At 39.7% G+C, this 20,015-nt stretch overlaps 1 protein-coding gene across 4 annotated transcripts in view; it reads right to left on the bottom strand.

Annotated features, from left to right (window-relative positions):
• Nucleotides 1–526: 526 nt before the first annotated feature.
• Nucleotides 527–20,015, bottom strand: part of trps1 (trichorhinophalangeal syndrome I) — a 99,822-nt gene continuing 80,333 nt past the window's right edge. For all 4 annotated transcript variants that reach the window (XM_026347899.2, XM_026347900.2, XM_026347903.2 and 1 more), the window contains exons 10-11: nt 10,446–10,568; nt 527–7,021 (exon numbers count right to left, since the gene is read on the bottom strand). In XM_026347899.2, coding sequence (XP_026203684.1) covers nt 5,420–7,021; nt 10,446–10,568 — 1,725 coding nt within the window. In that variant the 3' untranslated portion in view covers nt 527–5,419. The remainder of the gene's footprint in view (nt 7,022–10,445; nt 10,569–20,015) is intronic.

Genomic DNA, 20,015 nt, shown 5'->3' with positions numbered 1-20,015 from the left:
TAGCTCAATATTTCTTTTTTTTTTTTTTTAAGTTGAAATCTTAGTTTGATAAAAAAAGGTTTAAAGGAAAGGTCAATGAGTTCTGGGGAGCATGATGATGTTGACAGAAAATTTCTTAATAATGCACTAATTGGTTTGTAGTCTACCTCGAAAGTGTGGATAACACAGAGAAATAGTCCTTCGTGTGGCACTAGATGAACGGTGGTCAAAATGAAATGGTAGCCCCATCTGGACATTAGCATGCATAAGTCACAATTATCTTTGCATGAAATACAAAGCATACAATGTAAAAAAAAAATCCAGTTAAACAGTAGGGCGAAGTAGTTTAGAACAGAAACACATGAATGTGGTAGAGCCACATTCAGAGAGCACAGCAGGGGGCGTTTGAAACTTTCTTCTATCCAAAATCCTAAGTTTGTCCCACTTGTACAATTCATTGACTGAGCATTTCTAGAAGAAGTCTTGTTTTCTTGTCTCTTTAATATGCAAATAGCCTTTGAATAAAACACTCGCTGCCCATTTTCAATATGGTTGTTATTACTTTTATTAATTATTATCATCATCATCAACATTATTCTTCAAGTTTAGCTGTGTAACAAACTTTTCTTGGTTGTCAAAATATTTTGCTGAAATATCATTTTTGCATGAAATAAATTCTAAAAACAATAACATACAGAAAGGTAGCAGAATAAAATACAACATGAGGGAGAAAAATAACCTAAACAAATCCCATTTTTTTTTCTATAAAAGCAATTCAACAGAAAAGAGACATAATTCCGCTAAAATATGTTGGTTACATGTACATAGTTTATGTGTGTATGCATGCATGTCTGTGTTTGTCTGGCCAATAATAAACTGGCCTACAGCTTTCCTGTCTCCCATGGTTAATACTGTACACCCCAAAATGTACACCCATTCTGTACCACTGTGTGTAAAAGTCTGTGTGTGTGTGTGTGTGTGTGTTGTCCCTTCCTTGGCAATACGAACATAAGAAATGGAGTGCAAGCAACAGCATAATTTTCTAGAACACATTCTGACAGAGACAAAAATTAAAATACTTGTTAAGGCCCCCCAGTGTAAACGCTGATGTGAAATGCCATCAAACTCATAAGGCTGTGTTATTTTTACTTTCAGTTTCTTAACTTTTTTTTTTTTTTTTTAATATATTTTATTAACAACATTAGAATTGTTCAGTTCTTACTTTAACCCCGGAAATGTGAAAACGTTACTGCTGCTAAAACCTTCTGTCTAAAACCCGGGGCAGCAGAGTCAAGCTCAGTTTTTTGGGCGTGACCTAACTAACTCCCATTTAACTCCCATCAACCTATCTATACTCTGAGAATGCCGTCATAATTGCTTTTATCTAAGACGAGAGGCATTGACGTGACGCAAAAAGGAGGTAAAAAGATAAGAAAAACATAAGAGGGGATGGATTGATGCATCGACTATACATCTTTTGACCTTTTTATCATTTGAGCCAATTCATTCTCAATTTATCTCACATATTCTTCAAAGGCATTTAACCACCCATGTCAACAGATACAGTGGAGCTTGAATGTTTGGGAATCTTCTCTATTTCTGCATCAATATGAACTGAAACATGATTAGATTTTCGCTAATCCTCAAATTAAATACAGGTAATCCAATTAAACAAACGAGTCAAGAGTATTTTCTCACTTGTTTAACCGTGTTCCTCTTATCTAGTTTCAGAACTTGTAAATATTTAATCACATTTTATGTCTTATTTATGCCGAATTAGAGAAAATTGTTTAGGTTCACCACCTTTCAAGCAGCACTCTCTTTCCATCCTTGCATTTGTTTTTGTCTTTTAAATCAACGCTTCAATCCTTTCATTTGTAATTTTTTGCTACATTTGCAAATGTAAACAGTTTGTCTTCTGCAAGCAGCCCCTTGAGAGAAGAACTTAATAAGCCAATTCTAAAAACTAAAAGCTTGTTACAGGTTAGCTACTGTAAAAGATTTCCTAGTATTAAGACAACCAGCTTTTTGCTGTTAGGGAGGCTGCAAATCTAATAGACCTTAAGCATTTACCAGAAACTGCTATGCATTGATTACTCATCATTAATTATTCAATAGATGGGAAACCTAGTATATACTGCATCTGAGTATACTGCACGTGTAAAATAATGCCTCAGGTTTAAGGTAAACACTAGATGTAATATTAACCTGCAACCAGCACTCCACAACACACTGATTGCTCTGGTGAAAGGTTCAGCTATTTCATTTTATGGACTTTTGAGCAGAGAGGAGATCTTATCTGATTTTATACTCTGTTACCTTGGTGTTCTCATCTCACTGTTGGTTTAAAAATAATGAGAACCTTTGCTGTGTCAGATTAACCCTGTAAAAAACTATTAACTTCTGCTCAACTCCTGCTTTGAATAACACCTCAGAATAACCTTTACCTTTACCATGATCTGGGCAGGCTGGTGACGTGGCTGTATGCCATCATTCTGCTTCCATCTCCAAATAAACCAGCAGAATGAACAGTGGAGAACGTCCCCTTGTTAATAAGTCTTTCATAGAGAAGTAACCAATGTACCTGTCTCAACATTTCTACAAGTAGTGTACGTACATGCAAAAATTAAAGATAGTTAATAGTTAACTAGTGATTGACAGCATGGCAACCAATCGAATGGATTGAAACAGTATCATCGATTATTATCAACGATTCTGATAACTAGGTGCATGGGAATTACTAAACCAGTCTGTTTGTCCAACTACTGCATGACATGATTTACGAGGAACATATCTGTAAGAAAAACTGTACAAATTACCAGGCACTAGGAGGAATATTTTTCATTCAGGTCTTTTAGATAAGCGTAGAAAAATATATATTTTTCTCATTCTTTAGCTAGCCCCTTCCTATCTTTCATTTTCATACAGGCTTTTATTATTTTTGGAAAGAACCCCTTGGTGATTTCTGTTTTTTTTAGCAACTAAGGCAGCAAGGTTGAAGAAGTGACTCGTTCTTTATAAAAATAAACAAGATGGCCACCATGTTGCAGTAACAGGGCGACTTTCAAAGACCTGACTGTCCCTTCTCTCTTAATAACAAACAGAAACTATGAGAAGTGTAAAGTTTGGTTCAAAGAAATAGGCCCTGATTTACTAAAGGTTCGCATGTACTAAATCTCAAAGTTAATAACATCTGTAAAAAAGGACACACGCTGATCTACTAAGCATGTGCCCAGCACTAAAATGGAAGATGGAATAACTTTTCAAATTCAAATGTATTATTATACTCTCCATGACAACAGTGAAACTCTAAATATGGCCACCTCCACCTGGTTTACACCTGTAATCCAATTAAACAATCACACCAATATTCTAAGTGGATTTCCCTCAAAACGCCTACAATGAAATGTGCAATTTTCAAGAGGCGGCGCACAATTTAGTACTTGCAATTTGAGAATTTAGTACATCAAGGCCATAGTGATGGAAAACAGCAGCTGGGTCTCTTCCTTAACTGCTTGAAAGTCGACTGAAAGTTGCAGTTGAATGGCAAATGACTGGCATAGGTTGGTTGGATTTGAAAGCGACATTATCATTTTACTTCAATGTCGTCTCATTGTTTTCAGTACTATTTAAGTCTAACATGTAACAGTTTCCGTTCCTAAAAAAGGCAACCTATTTTGCAGTTTTAATAAGATGCTAACATGCTACATAGAGGTAACCTACCAAACTCTCAGCAATATGAGATAGGCTGAATAAAACACTGTAGGCAAGAAGCTCTGCAGACTCGATACAGAGCTAAGGTTTATACAGTTAACCCAAACAATTGATCCTTTTGATAAAATTTAGGGTTGTTTTCCCTAAGTCTCTCTATAAAATAATGTTTTCTAACAACATGTAAAAGACATACGAAAAAAAAAAGTTACATACTAAGACCATGTTGATCTATTAACAAATTAAAAAAACACTTTAAGTACATACTCTATATATGAGAACATGCTAAAACCATTAGACCATGTAAAAATGATGTGTCACATGCTATGAAACAGGTGGGTTGGTGTGCAACACGTGTGACCCCTGAGGACTGAAAAACCAAACACAAGCCTTCATCATTATGTTTACATCATCGTTTGGGGACGGATACCTCCTTCGATCCTCACGCACATAAATGCAATTACACAAATGCACACATACACACAACCCCCTCTTTAACCGTACCAATTCTGTTAGACGCGTGTTATCATTGTAACAAGTCTCCTTATGAACAGAACAACAAATAGCTCAAAACGAAAGAGAGAAAGAAAAAAACTCAACCTAATTTTTATAGTACCATTTCCTGCAAAAAAAAAGCATTATTTGCTTTACAAAATAACATATTATACTGTATAGGAAAATGTAGCAAATTGCATGTTTTGTAATATAACATCATCATTATTATTATTACCATTATTATTATTAATATAAATGTTAAGCAGGTTAATAGAGGGTTGTTCTATTAGGCAGGCAGCCAGGCACGTAGCTAGTATCATGGCACAGAGGAAGGTAGAAAATAATGTCACTTGGATTAATCCAAATGGATGAAGAGAACACTTCAGCCCGGTATTACACCGGTTTTTACCAGTTGAAACTGGCTTCAAGCAGTTCACAAAAATCATGATCACATCAAACCCAATTAGTCTCCCATTTTGCGCCACTTCGCAGTGATGGCGATTTTGCATTGATCCAAGAACACGTCGTGTTTCGGTAACAACAGGGCATGTGTGAATATAACCTTTGCACAATGGTAACACCAGCTGGACTACAGCCCGAAGTAAGTTTTGGTTTTTAATCCATTTACAAAGCAGGAAACAAAAAAGCCAAGACCATGCCCTGCACCAGAACAAAGCAGTTCTGACCAGATGAGATCTGGCTGTACCGACATAACACAGTCTGAACGATGCATCAGACTAGTTTGGACCAGCTTGTGTTTAAGTTTAGCGTGGTGCAATGGATCCACTCAGTAAGGTTCATTTTAAGTGTTTTATTTTTTTGCTCTGCTGTACGGTGGTTGTGCAAGTGCTGAGCTCATCAAACTCATCCTGAAGAGACCAGTTCAACTCTCAGTCGAGTTTCCAGTCTTATTTGCAAAGGACATGAAGTAGCTGTTTATTAAAGGTGATTTCCGCTGCATGCCTGAACTCTGTTGTTGAATACTTGCCACAGAGCTGTCAAGTGACCATCACTCAACATAGGATTCGAGCTATTTCTCCAAACTGTCCCTGCAGCAGTTCAGCAGCATCCTACAATGATTTCTGACCATTTGACAGCCGAGTGCTTCCAGCATAAGGATGTGTTCCATTTAGGGCCCATTTTGACATGAGCTAGCCTCTAGGAACATGGAGGCATACAGCTTATTCATCCCCTGAAACACATTCAAAGGTTTGTGTGAGTCAAAGGCATCAGTTTATTTACTCCCTGTGTTATCATCTAAGTTGTTAGATTCCACAACAGTTGTGACCTCGATGGTTTTTGGGATGTCATCGCTACTATCTGATGCCAGTTTGCCTCCTAATTCTTGGTCTGTTATGTCATGATTCTCTACTCTTACCTCCTTGTTAGTTCCCGTTTCATTATCATTGGCATCATTGCCAGTATTTTCTTCCACTTCATCATGACATTCACCCGAGACATCACCATCGCCGGTGATCTCACTATGATCACCTCTGTTGTTTTCCTCCTGCGTCACACGTTCTGCAATCGCTGTGATGCTGGGAATTTTCCCCTCTTGCATTTCGCCCGTCTGATGCGACAACTTGTCTGTGTACCTGTGTAAGCCCCTCTGTATGTGCGTGGTGAAATCATAGCGATCCATACACATGTGGAGGCAAAAACTACATTGGTATGGTCCCTGGTCACCGTGGCAACTCATGTGCAGGGCATACATGACCTCGTCTAGGAAGTAGATCCCACAGTGGATGCAGCGGTTGGTCAGATCATCCTGTGTGGCTACTTCCACCATTGCGCTGTTTGATGAAGCACTTGAGCGACTTGTTGTCAGATGATCTTTTTCTTCCTTTCTTTTCCCTTCCCTCTGGTTTCCTTCTTCATCTGTCCTCTCCTCCTCCTCCTTCTCTCCTTTCCAGTTCTGTCTCAACCTCTCACCTAGTGGTGAATCCTGCCTTCTCCTCTCTGCACCATTGCTGGACATGTGTGCATTTGCAGAACTTTTATCCCTTTGTCTTATTGCAAGATCCAAAGGAGCGTCATTTTCTAAAGACGATGATGATGACGAGGTTTGCGGGTGAAGAGGAGGAGGAGGGTAGTGAGGAGGAGCTGGGGGAGGTGGAAGGGGAGAGTAGGGAGAGGCACAGTAAGGCACCGTGTAGCTTTGCGCATGATGCTGTACCGGACTCACCATTGCACCAAGATAATGTGCATTATTTCCAAGGCTACCAGGGCTGCTTAGATTACTGATGTTGCCAGGATGCGCAGAGGCGGCTGCCATCTTATACTTGGTCCAAAATCTGAGCCAGTCTGACTCTGGTGTCAAATCAGGTGAGATGGTTAACGGCAGCGGTAAAGAAAAAAGGGGATACTGGTATTTTTCAATGGGCGAACCAGGAGGTGAATAGCTTGATGGTTTTGATGGACGCATATACTTTTCAATGGGACTGCCTCTTTCTGATCCCCCTCCTTTTGCCCCCTCTACTTTTGATGATAGGCCCCCCTCGATAATGCCCCCATTGCCCTCAGCCGCTATCGAGGAGGGAGGATGTGAAGGAAGGAGAAGAGGAGGCATGCGTCTGTGGATCTCCAGCGTTTGATTGGCCAAGAAGGCTTGAGTGGATCGAGGGGAGCGCGAGCGAGGAGAAGGCTGCTGGTTTTTAACTGATGCACAGCTTCGGTCTGACTCTTCACCATTCATGCGCTCCTCATTGGTGATCCGCTGTTGTTTCGGGGTGGGGTTTTCATTTGCTAGTGAATCAGGGTTGAGGCGTTTTCGGGTTCGGCGTCGGATAATTTGTTCCCCATTATTCTGCTTTATGATGTTTAGAGGTCTGGGCGTCTAAAAAACAAATAGAAAAAACATTGTGGTATTAAGTGATTTTTAATCAAGATGCATAGATCAGGCATTTATTACTACAGGCAGCAATACATTAATACAGAGTAATTTAACCATAGGTTGTACTATGGCTCTACAGCTGTAGCTACAATTACACAATAATTAATTAAAATTCTTTCTGAGTTAAAAAAAAATTGAGTTCAAGCACATTTAACTGTAACAGGCTAAAAAGAAATGACCCATTCAGCACATAAGGACTGTGGTTTTTGCCCTTACCACAAGGGGGTGCGCTTACATTTGATGAAAATGGAGTTTACCCTTGAGACCTCTTTGATAAGATATACAGTATTTGCCTATTGTAAACACGCCTTCAGACATATCTTAACTACCATCATGTAATGTCTCCCATTTAAACTATCTTATAGCACTACAACCAATTAAAGAAACCTGTACGAGGCAGCTGTGGTTAAAAAAAAAAACAACAGTCAGTCTCAACAGTCAAAAAGATTTCCAAGGAATAAAAATTGCTCAGCAACATTTTCAACACACCGTGTTTGCAGCACTTCTCACTTCTTATTCAATTTCCCACAGGGATTAATAAAGCACTTTAGAAAGATTTATAAATGATGATGAAACTTTTTTTTGAGATCTTATATCTAAATACATGCCAAAAAAACAAAACAAAACAAAAAAAACGTGTGCAGACAAATTAGCAACAGATCTCCTTTCCTAGAAGTTAAATAAACAATATAGTGTCAAGTGTCTACACTTCAACTCCAACATAATGACTTGTTATTCTTTCATTATTGAAGAATCAAGTTCTCCGTAATACATTACAAATCGTGACCTCCACATGGTATTAATTAAAACCAAAGTCAAATTCAAAAAGCCACAAGCATTGGTTTACAAGGCTTTTAGAAATACTCAGTATGTTTCAATGTACACTGCCATGGAGGTTGATGTTATTGTGTACATGCATGTGCCTTTACATAATTTGTGTCTAGAAACCATCGACCACATCTATATGTGTGTTAGGGATGTGGAGCTTTGGACATACACACTGCTGCAGATGCAAACCAATCACATACTGTAATCACATGATGGAGCAATATGAAACATGTTGGACAGAGATACAAAGTGAATACTTGTATTTTAAAAGGTACAAAAAAATCCTTCAACTAAATCTCTTGTGCTTTCAAAATGTATGCTACGTCTGTGCGGGGGCTTTGTAAGTGTGTATATCTGTTTAGACAGCCCCACGTCTGCAACTAAGAATATGAGTCTCTCAAGGTACAAGGTGCATATGTGCGTATATTAAATCATGCTTGTGTGTGAGGAGGACAAAGACAGCATGATTGCCAGTGTGAGACACACAACTCCTTCTGGAAAGACAACTGAAACAATTTAAGTAGAGAAGAGCACATTTGTAAATATTTCAGACACTTGGATCACTGCCATAAACAACAGCCCATGACTGAGAAGACTAACAGTCCACACTGACAAAACCACGTCAGTCAAATCACTAAAACATTTTTCATATATGCTCCTCGGGATGTTTCTAGCTAAAGACGACTGTATACTTTACTACCTCCCCCCTTTTCACCACTTTCTCTCACAGCTCTTTGTCTTGCTCGAGCTTTTCTTTGCTCCTCGTCTGCCTCTGAATGTCCTCCTCCTCTTTACCTTTCTACTTTACATTCAAGTCTTGATCACAGGGTTTGTAACTGCTGTGTGTTCCAATATGGGAAATGGATCCCTGGTCTCTGGAATCCAACCATGTTTCCAAACTGATCTGGCTTTAAGCAGAACACTTGATAGCAGTTAGCCAAATGCAATTAGTGTGTATAGAAAAAGCAAGGTTAGAGATTCAAAAAACTTTAAAAAACACTTTTTAGAAGTGAAGGAGCGCACAGCATCAACACAAATATAAGATACCAAGTCTAAAGATGGATAAAATGTGTCTATGATAGTCATGGTGCTGCAGACACTGAAAGAGGGAGGCTCTCCAGGAGGTACAGCCAGCTCTTTTTTGTAGAGCGCTGTTGAGTTAGTTGTCCAGTCGACTGAGGATTTTTCTGTGTACAGTCTTGTGTTTGTACCCCAACCACCGAGCAAACACGCTCACACCTTGTGTGGCTGTAGGACTGGCCTGATTGAATACGTGGGCTGTGTTGCTGCCGGTAAACAAACTTCTACCCTGTGTCTCTCTCCTTTTCTTTTGGGATGGCTCCTCTCAAAATCTGGCTTTATTCCTTATCCTTTAGACACACCCTCACTGTTCATAAACTCTGTCCTCATTCTTTACCCTAATCTTTGATTTCTTTGTCTGTACTCTCTCTCCCTCCCTTTCTATCTACCTTTTTCTTCCTCTTTACATAACTCACCCTTCCCCACTCTCACTCTCAAGTGTTTTACTAGCTGCTATCCTCTCTAATAATGTGTGTAGAGCATATAAAACTTTTATTATGGGATATAAAATATGGTTGTCGTGAAGATTGCCAAGAGAAGAGGGAGCTGGGACGTGATTGGAGAAGCAGATGTGATCGGGTTGAACCAAGGACACGTGCAGGGGCAGGAAGGAGTAAACTGCGATGCTTGTCATCCTCTAAAAAGTCATTATAGCTCCATTCGGTAATAGCAGCACATTGCTCTGGGTTGTAACATGGTCAACCCTCTCATGCTTTCATTAACACTTTGATTTAAGGAGCTGAAACATTTTTGTTCACTGTGTGACACTTAATCTTAAGCTAATATGTAAATGTTTATTTGAATATACTGTACACTATATATATTAAGGGCTTTAAAGCTTGTTTCACAATGATAATATTTGTAAAGTCTTGAATTAAATAGGTAAATTTAATTGTGAAATTAGCTCAGGTAAGAAAGCTCGCTATTCTGAAGTCAACTAAATTCCAAGCTGGGTCTTTATCTCATCTGTAATTCATACAATCTAATTAAATTTGGGATTTCCATAGACTTTCCCCAGGCTTAGATGGTAAAGTTGATTCATTCAATCATATTTCTCACTCCATGGAGCGGCCTCACTGTGACTGCTGAAATGGTCTGTGACTCCCAGCACCTCCAAATCAAATATACTTTTTCCACAATATTACTTTTTCACAGTGGGATTCACAGACTATACACAAGAATTTAACTGCAGTGCGCACCATTTAATTTGCACCATATCCTAATCAGTCAGAGGGGAGGAATGATAATTAGTGGTCGAAACCAACCCGTGGATCTGCTACACGCAGCAGAGTAGTCTAATAAAAAAAGTCTAATGCACTGCCTGCCTGACCCAGTACAACTTTTATGAGTGTAGGTCTTCTATGAGCATAGAGGACTTCAGCACTGCAAATTCATGCTGGTATGATGATACAGTTATCACGTGCAGTTACTATTTTTCACTTTCCTGTTTACGACTTACCGAATGGAGTTTTTGGTATAAGCCACATGCGTTGCAGACGTAGCCTCCGTTAGCATTCTTCCTCCACAGCGACGTCTTGGTGGTCAAACAGTTTGCACAGAAGACTCCACTCCCTCTGCGACGCTATAGATATGAGAGAGAGAGACAATTTTAGAGAGTGAGAATATACGTATGGAAAGAAAATGCTGACTTTGGTTTTGATACAGTTTAAATTTTCACATCACTGAAGATCAATGCATTGGTAGTAAGGGTAAGAAAGAGAGGGAGAGGGAAGGAGGGAAAAACAGATTGGCCTGGTGGCACAGAGATGATGTGCTCTCATTTATCAAACCTAATGGGAAATCCTATTGAGAACATTGTTCTCCTCTACACTGATTTTCTCTGTATAAAACAAGGTTAATAAAAACACCAAAATATACTCGAATGAAAAGGATTTGGCTGCGCCGAATAACCGCTGTGTGTTTTTAATGTGTGCGCATGTGTCTCTGAGTGAGAACTCCAACACTTGATGAGACGTGAGATACTGTGGTAATTTTGTCAAGTACTACTCAACGGACGCGGAAAAAGATGAGGCTCACCTTGTAGCATAAAGTGTTTTAGTGTTTATCTGAACTGCAGTAGGTACTTTACAGGTAAGTGTTTGACTTTTACTGTATTAGTTTCATGGACACAAACTAACACACACACACACACACACACACACACACACACACACACACACACACACACACACACACGTACCTCTGCAGTTCATGGAGCAGTGGTGCATAGAAAAGTAGTGTGTGCAAGGAAGGATGAGAGGGTGAAAAGGCCAATTGTCGTGGCAACGTGCTCCATCATAGTAATGAGCCAATCAAAACATTTCTCCATCCCATTAAGTCTCTGGCCCCATTCACCACCTATATGACCCTGAGAGGACAGCATACGTCATCTTTCTTCTCCATGACTCTGTCTGTTCCTCTCCTAGTCCTAATCTATTCCTTTTCAGTTCTTACTTTCTACTTTTCAGTGTCGTATATATGTTTATCACTTTAACCTAGAAAATACACACATTTAATATTTATTCTTTATTGACCTGTGTGTTTTGTACACGTTGGTCTCTTTTTGACTCTGACAGCCGGTTATCTGACTATGGTTGTGTTTGCAAATATCTGCATACTGGATGTGCCTCTGGGTATAACTCACTAAAATCCATAACACACCTTCTGTGTAGCTGTCATCTTCCCCCCTCTTTTGTTTTCTCTCTGTTATCCCAATCTGGTTCTTCCTCTCCCTCCATCATGGACTTTGTATCCACTGGGACCTTCTCACTTCAGCGCTGGCTTCTTTTTGTTTTATGGTCATGACAGCGCTGAGAGCTTAGCATATTTCTGGGGGGCTCAGAGCACCCAGTGCTAGAAGTTAAAAACATTTCAACTTTTCACAAAAGAGTGCCGCACTTCAATAAGGCATTCTGTAGTCTCAGAGCTACAGATGGAGCTACTACCAGCTCTTCCACTGAGCATCTGATTCGTGCTGCCAGCAAAAAGCAGAAGAGCCCAGTGGGCACAGCACTGTTCAGTTTATTTTTGCAATCTAATGCGCTGCAAGGATCACAGCACAGTTAACCACTCTAGATTTTACACAGACATGCACATACATATACCGAGTAATCCAGTGCAGATGAATTTAAAGAGTAATTTGTCAGTTTACTGTCGTTATGGTCAGAATGAATCAGTACTGTTACTGTGAAAAGCTAATGTTCAAATGGCAGCATTACATAATATAGCTGGAGAATTCATCCAACTTAGAAATGTAATAGCAAAAGACTATTGAATGAAAATGATTCTGTGTTGGTCACTAGGACAACAGTTCCCTCAAAGTTAAAGTCAAATATATGCTAATTTATTATCATATGAATATATTTGAAAATAGCAACAGAACTGATCTGCTTTTTCTTTCCTTGCGGTAATTTTATTTAACAAGCCAACAAACAGACATGTACGATGTTCTTCATAGTGTATGGGAGGTTAGAAAATTAATGTTTTAGAAGGACACAGGTTTTATTTATACTAGGAAAAATGTCTTTTAATGTCAAAGTGTGCATAATAATCCTGTATCTATGTAATATGTAATAAGCACCTGAGCTAATATTAGAGTATTTATGGTACATGTGTATTTGTCCATGTGAGAGCTCAGCAGATCACTTATATGACCAAATCCTCTCAGTGGCACACTGAGCCAGGGCCTGTCTGTGTGTATGTTACACACACCATACGGTCACCACATGCAGAGAGAGTGAGCCAGGTGATTGATTGATGTACACTTCCTGTGTCTTTCTGTGTGTCTGTGTGTGTGTATCTAGTGTTGCAAGCCAAACACTGCGTCTGTCATCAGAATTCAGTTTCCCTCCAAGCACCCAAATCACTCACATATGGCCTCACAGCTGCCCCTCATCGCTACTCTCTCTCACTCACACACACACACACACACACACACACACACACACACACACACACACACACACACACACACACACCTGAAAATATTTGCTTCTACTGGCTAATGAAGGCAAGCTAGATTTGGATGAGGGCTGCAATGCAAGATGTGTGTGTGTGTGTGTGTGTGCTGCAAGGATAGCACAGTGTGTGTGTGTGTGCTCGTGTCTCAGAGACAGACATTCAAGTGTCAATTACATCATGATCTCTGACTTCCTTTTCAATAATCAGCTCGTTGGCGTGACACACAGCTTGCTTACATGCGTGTGTCATGCATGCACCATCACACACCGTTTTTTTAATGACAAACTTCCACATAGGTACAAGTGTGGATGTATCTCTTGGTGGTTTTGTAACTGTGTGTTGGTGCGTGTGAGAGTGTAGCTGCAGAATGTGCGTATATCAGTGAATATTTTTTTTCTGATTAATTGCTGATACCTGGCCTCTCCCACACACCTCAGACTGCAGAGGCGTGCTGCAGGTAATTAGAGCTCAGGGGGCTTAATGACATCTATTTATCTGCAGCCTATGATACCATTCAAATAGCAGCACCAACAACGCCCTCTGACACGCACACATGCAGCACGTACGTCCACAGCTACACGCACGCACGCAAAGTCAGAGCCACACACAAACCCATTCATTAGTCAGGAAATTAAACTCTTTATCAACTTCCTGCTAATCAAGCCAAATCCAAGGCAACGCACAAACTTTAAAAGTGATGTTTAGATACAAAGTTAAGTTTGTTAAGTAAGAGGTGTATGTGAGGAACCAGTGTAAACACTGCAGCGTTACCCTCAGGCTTTCTTCAGAATGAACTTATTCTGTAATGGGCGTCCATTTATCTGACTGATAAAAATTTCATATTCTTGAGTGCTCAAGAAACAAAAACAAGACCACTAAGCAAAAGATCAGTGCGTTTTTGTATCAGCCCCATAATGGCCATAAAAACATCATCAGAAATTTGTACCATCTACTCAGCGAGATGACGCATGTAAAAGAACGTTTATTGGTTTAATAACTTTCACATCAGTTTGGTCCGTCTCTCTGCTCTAACGCACACAATGGCCTGACACAGAACTTCACAGAATCTGTGGCAGTAAATTTAATGCAATAACACTTTAATGAGGCTACATGACCTGACTGTTGTTTGTTTGGAGAAACATGCACTTTGAAAATGGGCTACATTTTATATTACATGTGTTCCTTCCTACCCTGTTTGTGAGACTGTGATTTCCCAATTTTAATTTTGTTTTTGGGCTATGGGTTTGCTCTGCTATGCCAACTTTCCATTAAATGGGTTAAAGTGATTGCTATCCTTTAAATTCACACACAATTTATGGGCTGTTCCCAGTGACTTTTTTTGTGACTCTACTCATAAAATGCACTAATAAATTATAACTTCATCCTCGAGAATCCGATTTTTATTCAACTTCAAAACATATGGTGCAACCACACAGCGGCTAAACCCTTCAGCTGTGGCTCTGACTCCACTCAGAGATTCTCCTGAAGCCATAAATTTACAGATGTTATACAAACTGTTTACACTGTATGGTCTTTTAGATCTTTATGGAAGAGCTGGTCTGAATAGATAAGCATCCACTGGTTTGGGTTCTGCAGCAACACCGAGTCCCTCAAATTGACTTTCTTCACTTGTGATGTTATAGCCGCCATCTGCTACCAATGTGAGGTTGCATTTTTAAAATCTGGAGCATAGCGTTACTAGAAATAATGTCATGAGGCAGACGGGTGGCCTACATGAAGAATTTTAAGAAAGTTTATTCCCATCTCCCAGTTTTATCTTGTTGTCAAAGACTTACCAAGTAAGGCTGTGCTCACACAGACATTTGGCCTATGTTAAAACATTCACAAGAGACAGTGAAATGTGACTGAGGAAATCCCCTAGTAAGAATTAATTTATGTGTTTAAAACTTATTAGATTGCAAAACATAACATGGTAGTTTGCAATACTCTGTCATACAGTCTGTGAATATGCTCTAAGATACGTAATTTGTTTTGACACGACTGAAGGTACCACCACTTGATTTGAATTTCCAAAAGAAAGGGGGGGATTTCTATAATGGTAGAAATCTCATTTCACTACTACTACTACTACTACTACTACTACTACTACTACTACTACTACTACTACTAACAGATTTTCAATTTTGCATTTTGAATAAGGAAAACACCATTTTTTAAATGTCAAGGTGGTGTAATGTTGGTTATGTGTCAAAATAGAGAATTTGAAACAGTAGAGACATAAACTGAGTGAGAGAGAAACAGGAATAAGTGTCCCTGCAGCCAAAAAAAGTAAAAAAAAAAAAAAAAAAAAGATGGGTCTCAAAATAAAGTCTTTCAAAATGAAATTACATTTAATTCACTTAGAGAGTAAGTCAGCCCTGCTTTTCACACACACACACACACAACAGAGAAGAGCACACTTACCCTGATACATGCACTGACTTGCATTAAATCAGCGATTATTTAATCAAGCTAGAAGACTAGCTGGAGGAATTAACTAAATTCCATACTGCCAAGTCCAATATCCTATACAATGGATCAGTCTCTCGCTCTCGCTCTCTCTCTCTAATTTGCAAGTGCACACGCACACACACACACATGCACACACATGCACACGCACACACACACACACACACACATACAGAAATGTAAAAGACGGTAAAGAAATAGACCTGTGCACAAGAACATAGTCACAGGAGAGTCTCAGATAAAGATTCACCAAATGAATCCTTTCCACACATACACAGACACACACACACACACAGTGAAAAACATCTGGGACCAATCTCACAGAGACCTCCCCATGAGCTACCAACCATCTACCAACTTACACAACTATATGTGTATGTGTGTGTAGATCTGTGTACATGTTACACACAGTCCTTTTGTGTCGCTCACTCGCTGCAACTACTGTGTGCATTTAAACTGCATCTCCTAAAAGAATAAATTAAGTTTGAGTTTAATAAATTTAAGATAATCTAACTGCACTTGGAATAATAATAACCAATGTATAACTCAAATAAAAAAAAAAGAAAAGCACTGTAAAAGTGAGCAGAGGGGAGACGTATGCACAACAAAACATTTACATTAACAGCTCTTTTTTCAGTTTGAAAATAAAAATGGACTCAGTTTGGTTGCAACCTGTGATGGAGGCAGCATTTCCAGCTGATTATCTCCTCAGACGACACTCCAGCACAGCAGAAAACAAAAAAAAATGCTCTCCCTCTGTGAAGGCTGCAACCAAACGACTAATTATCCCTACAGGAATAATCAGACGTAAAAAAAGGACGATAACATACAGTACAGTATGAAAACATGATGCAATTTGAATCCATATCAATCAGCCAGTTTGAATGTAACAAGATTGCAAAGTTAAAAAGTTGTGAAAATAAATTTTTTATGTGCTACGTGTTATTATCTTTGTTAACTTTATAGCTGACGTGCTAAAACATGAAAATGACACCACAGAGTAAATAACAACTATAATCACTTATTATCATGTGAGCTTCAGCTTTAAGTTTAGCTCCTAATCAGTTTCAACAGTGAGTTTCTTTCAGCAGCCTACAGTATGAACTATTTATCAAAATGTCATTTGGATTCATGTGGCAGTGAAACAGCAACACTACGTAAATGGCAAAAGCTTAAAAGTGACTTGAGAGAATAGAACCGCTGCTAGACAGAAAATGGCCAACCTGTGTCCTAGCACAGCACCTCCTGCCCAGTCACACTGAGCTTGACCTTCAGCTCAGTGTGTGGTTGCTCTAAACTTGCCTCCACACACAGCCTGCAGCTCTCTGCTCTTACGCTCCCAGCATAATGGTATCAGTGACGCACATTCAGCAATATCGCCCCTCTTTAGAAGCCGCGTTGATAGGACTTAAAGAAAATCAAATTTCAGGTAGAAAAAAAAAAACTAAATCCTGGTGATGACATGACACTGTTTAAAAGCCAACCCTGCTGTTAGAGTAAAATCTGTACTTGCAGAGTAAGCAGCAGAGGAGCTGGAACGCTCTGTGCTTCACATGCTGGACTTGTAGTCTTCTGCTGCAGTAATATCCACCACTGTGTTTCCTGCTCTGAGTAAATACAGTTTATAAGTAGCCCTCACTGACAAGATGCATGTTTACAGAATGAAAAGGTTTCTTTCATCAACTACAGCCCCTTGGATACTACCCAGGATGAGGCAAGTTGTGCTTAAATGAACGTCATGACAATATTCTCAGAAATATACCTGCTTAGGGAGCCAAGTTGCATCTCTACAAAAGACTCAGTTTCACGTCAGCCAAGAAAACCTGGTGAAATGACCCCTTTATCCCCCCTGCCTTAGGCCTGTACGTGATGGTATAAACAGGAGGAAGGTGATGATCGCTTGTCATTGATTGGTGTTGATGGCCGTGAAGACTGTGATAATGATGACGACGGCAATTCGTCTTATGCTGCCGGCCTGAAAATCTGTATCAGCACCTCGCATCAGCGACTGTCACTTGCTATATGTCGGAGGTTTTAATTTTTATGCAAGCCGCTTTTAATTGCTGCTGCAACACCAATTGCACACTGGGACAAAGCAAAGTTGTAACTGAAACTTGATATTGTTTACGTGCTGTGATGAGGGCGCGCGCAATGAGAAACAATCGTAGCTTCTACATTGTGGAGGGGATGGATGAGAGAGCAGAAGTCACGACAACCCCTTTGTTAATAAGATGCCTCAAACACACACACACACACACACACACACACACACACACACACACACTCTCACACACACACACTGAGCTCTGCGTGACAGTGAAACAGAATGTGTCAGCTTTCACGACCTGACATTGTGTTTGTGTGGCTACCTGTGCACATGGGTGTGTGCAAAAGAGTATGAAAGAAAGAATGACAATCGAGTGTCTAGAGAAAAGCGGCAGAAAACACCCGAACAAGATGACTTCACTGTGACACATACACACGTCTCCGCTTGGCACAAAAGGAGAGTGAGGTCAATGTCTTTATCTTTCTCTCTCTCTCTCTCTTTCTCAAACACACACACACACACAGATCAGGGCCAAACATTGTGACCCATTTCCCTGCTTTCAGCCGCCTTTCATTCTTTTACCCTTTGCCATCACTCTCTTCTGGCTCTTCCCCCCACACCCCTCTATCTGTCATGGTCTTTTCATCCTTTCTGTAATAAGTTCCTATCGTCATCTTCGGTTGCTGCCTTATGTTGCACACCACTGAGAGTCTCAATTTCAGTGTAGCAAATATGCATGACTTGGTAAACAAACACAAAGCGGGCAGCACTTAAATAAAATCCTATTTTCATTGATCGCATTTTGATAAACGATTGATGCTGCATCAGCTTCCCTGTTATGTGCTCTGGCTAAAAGCCTGATAACCAGTGAACTGTGGGGGATAGAGAGTGGGAGAGAACACCAGAAAAGCATATTAGCAAACAGAGAAAGAAGGAAATCTTTCCACGTTGATCTAATTTTGATAAACTGCCTCAGTGCATGCAGACTTTGAGTCCATGGACCTGGAGACCACAATTGTGAGTGACTAACGATGAGTTTGTGTTTTGTAGCCGTGCGCATGTTTACGTATGCTACTGTTTATTCGCATCTCCTTACTGTGTGAGTTTATATCTAGACTGCTGATATCCAGTTCATGTGGTTATCAGTTGTTTTTTATCAGGCAACTGATTCTATAAAGCTAAAACTTATCGGTTTGGAAAGATAGTACTAGATACAGTATGTGTTTTTTTTTTTTCTTTTCTTAGTCTTCTTGATTCAACCTTGGACTTTCTTTGTATGCAATAGAGCAGGTAATACACTGAGAGGAATAAGAAACAGGAAGGAAAACAATAAACAGAGTCGTATTATTATCCTGAAACCGAACAAATTATATATTGTAACAAACATGTTTGTGTTTCTAGCTTCTTTACTCTGACCCACACATGTGAATATGGCAAAAAAATAAAAAGGTTTGGGGCCTTAGATGTATCTGAGACATCACTAGATGATTAGAAAAAGGCAAAAATGAAGTTTATTTTGAGTTCTTTCCTCTTCAAATAGCCCTATCACTGTTACAGGCGTCTAAACCTTCAACCAATAAAACAATCAGAGAATTGTACTTCCTTGTATTCAAGTTATTTTCCTTATCTAAAATTATATTTCCTTCCCCCGAAACTTTTTTTTTTTTTTTTTAATTTGTGTCTGGAGTGCAGTGACCCACTTCACACTGACCAGTAAAGCACCATATCAGTGTGTGTGTCTGTGTGTGAGAGTGAGAGGAGGAGGGGGGGAACAGAGGAAATGTGTCTGTGTGTGTCATTATGGGAAGGCCCTGCAGGTTGACATTAACACACTTTGCTGCACACACACACACACACACACAACTTGCACATAATCTGGTGTGGAAACCAGGACACTGAAACCTTAACTCACCCCACTGCCCAAAGGAAAAGAGAGCAAGAAAGAGAGAGAGAGTTATTATAGTGTGCATCCTTAATACCTGTGGTCTTATCCATTGGTATTAAGTGTCTTATTAACTGTCTTAGGCTCTGTTTTATTGTTTATCTGAGAATGGTTGAGTGGATTGATTCCCACACAACACAGAACCACATGACCCGTTCAGGTGCCGGTGGACTACAGGTTTGCTCGCTAGCATAGCTGCACGGAAAAAGCGTCTGTGCAAAGTGTTCAAATCAACACTGTGGCAGCACGATGTGAGTCCAACCGGAACCTAAACACTAAACTGTGCCATTTAATTAGGGAAACAGATGCCCTTTCAGTGGGAATTTATAAATGGCTGAGGACCGCACTACTCCGTAAGCAGAGACAGCACCTCTTAGCCTAAATTTAGGGCAATCTTATCTACATCTAACTTGAATTGATGCATTTCCAGTTGATGAATGAGGTATCCAGATACAAATGTCATACTGTTCTACACTGATAAATGAATGATTCTAATACCAAGCTCACTGCTCGGAATTAAGATAGAGGAGGAGGTTTAGTGTTTGAAAAGTGGCTACTCTGATTACCAAGTAAAAGGTCTGGCCAAATGGTCCAAATGTCATGTGTGCATC

The sequence above is a fragment of the Anabas testudineus genome, chromosome 11 (genome assembly GCF_900324465.2).
Source record: "Anabas testudineus chromosome 11, fAnaTes1.2, whole genome shotgun sequence".
Lineage (NCBI taxonomy): Eukaryota > Metazoa > Chordata > Actinopteri > Anabantiformes > Anabantidae > Anabas > Anabas testudineus.
Note: the sequence above shows the minus strand (reverse complement) of the source record. Positions and strands in the feature narration are given on the sequence as shown.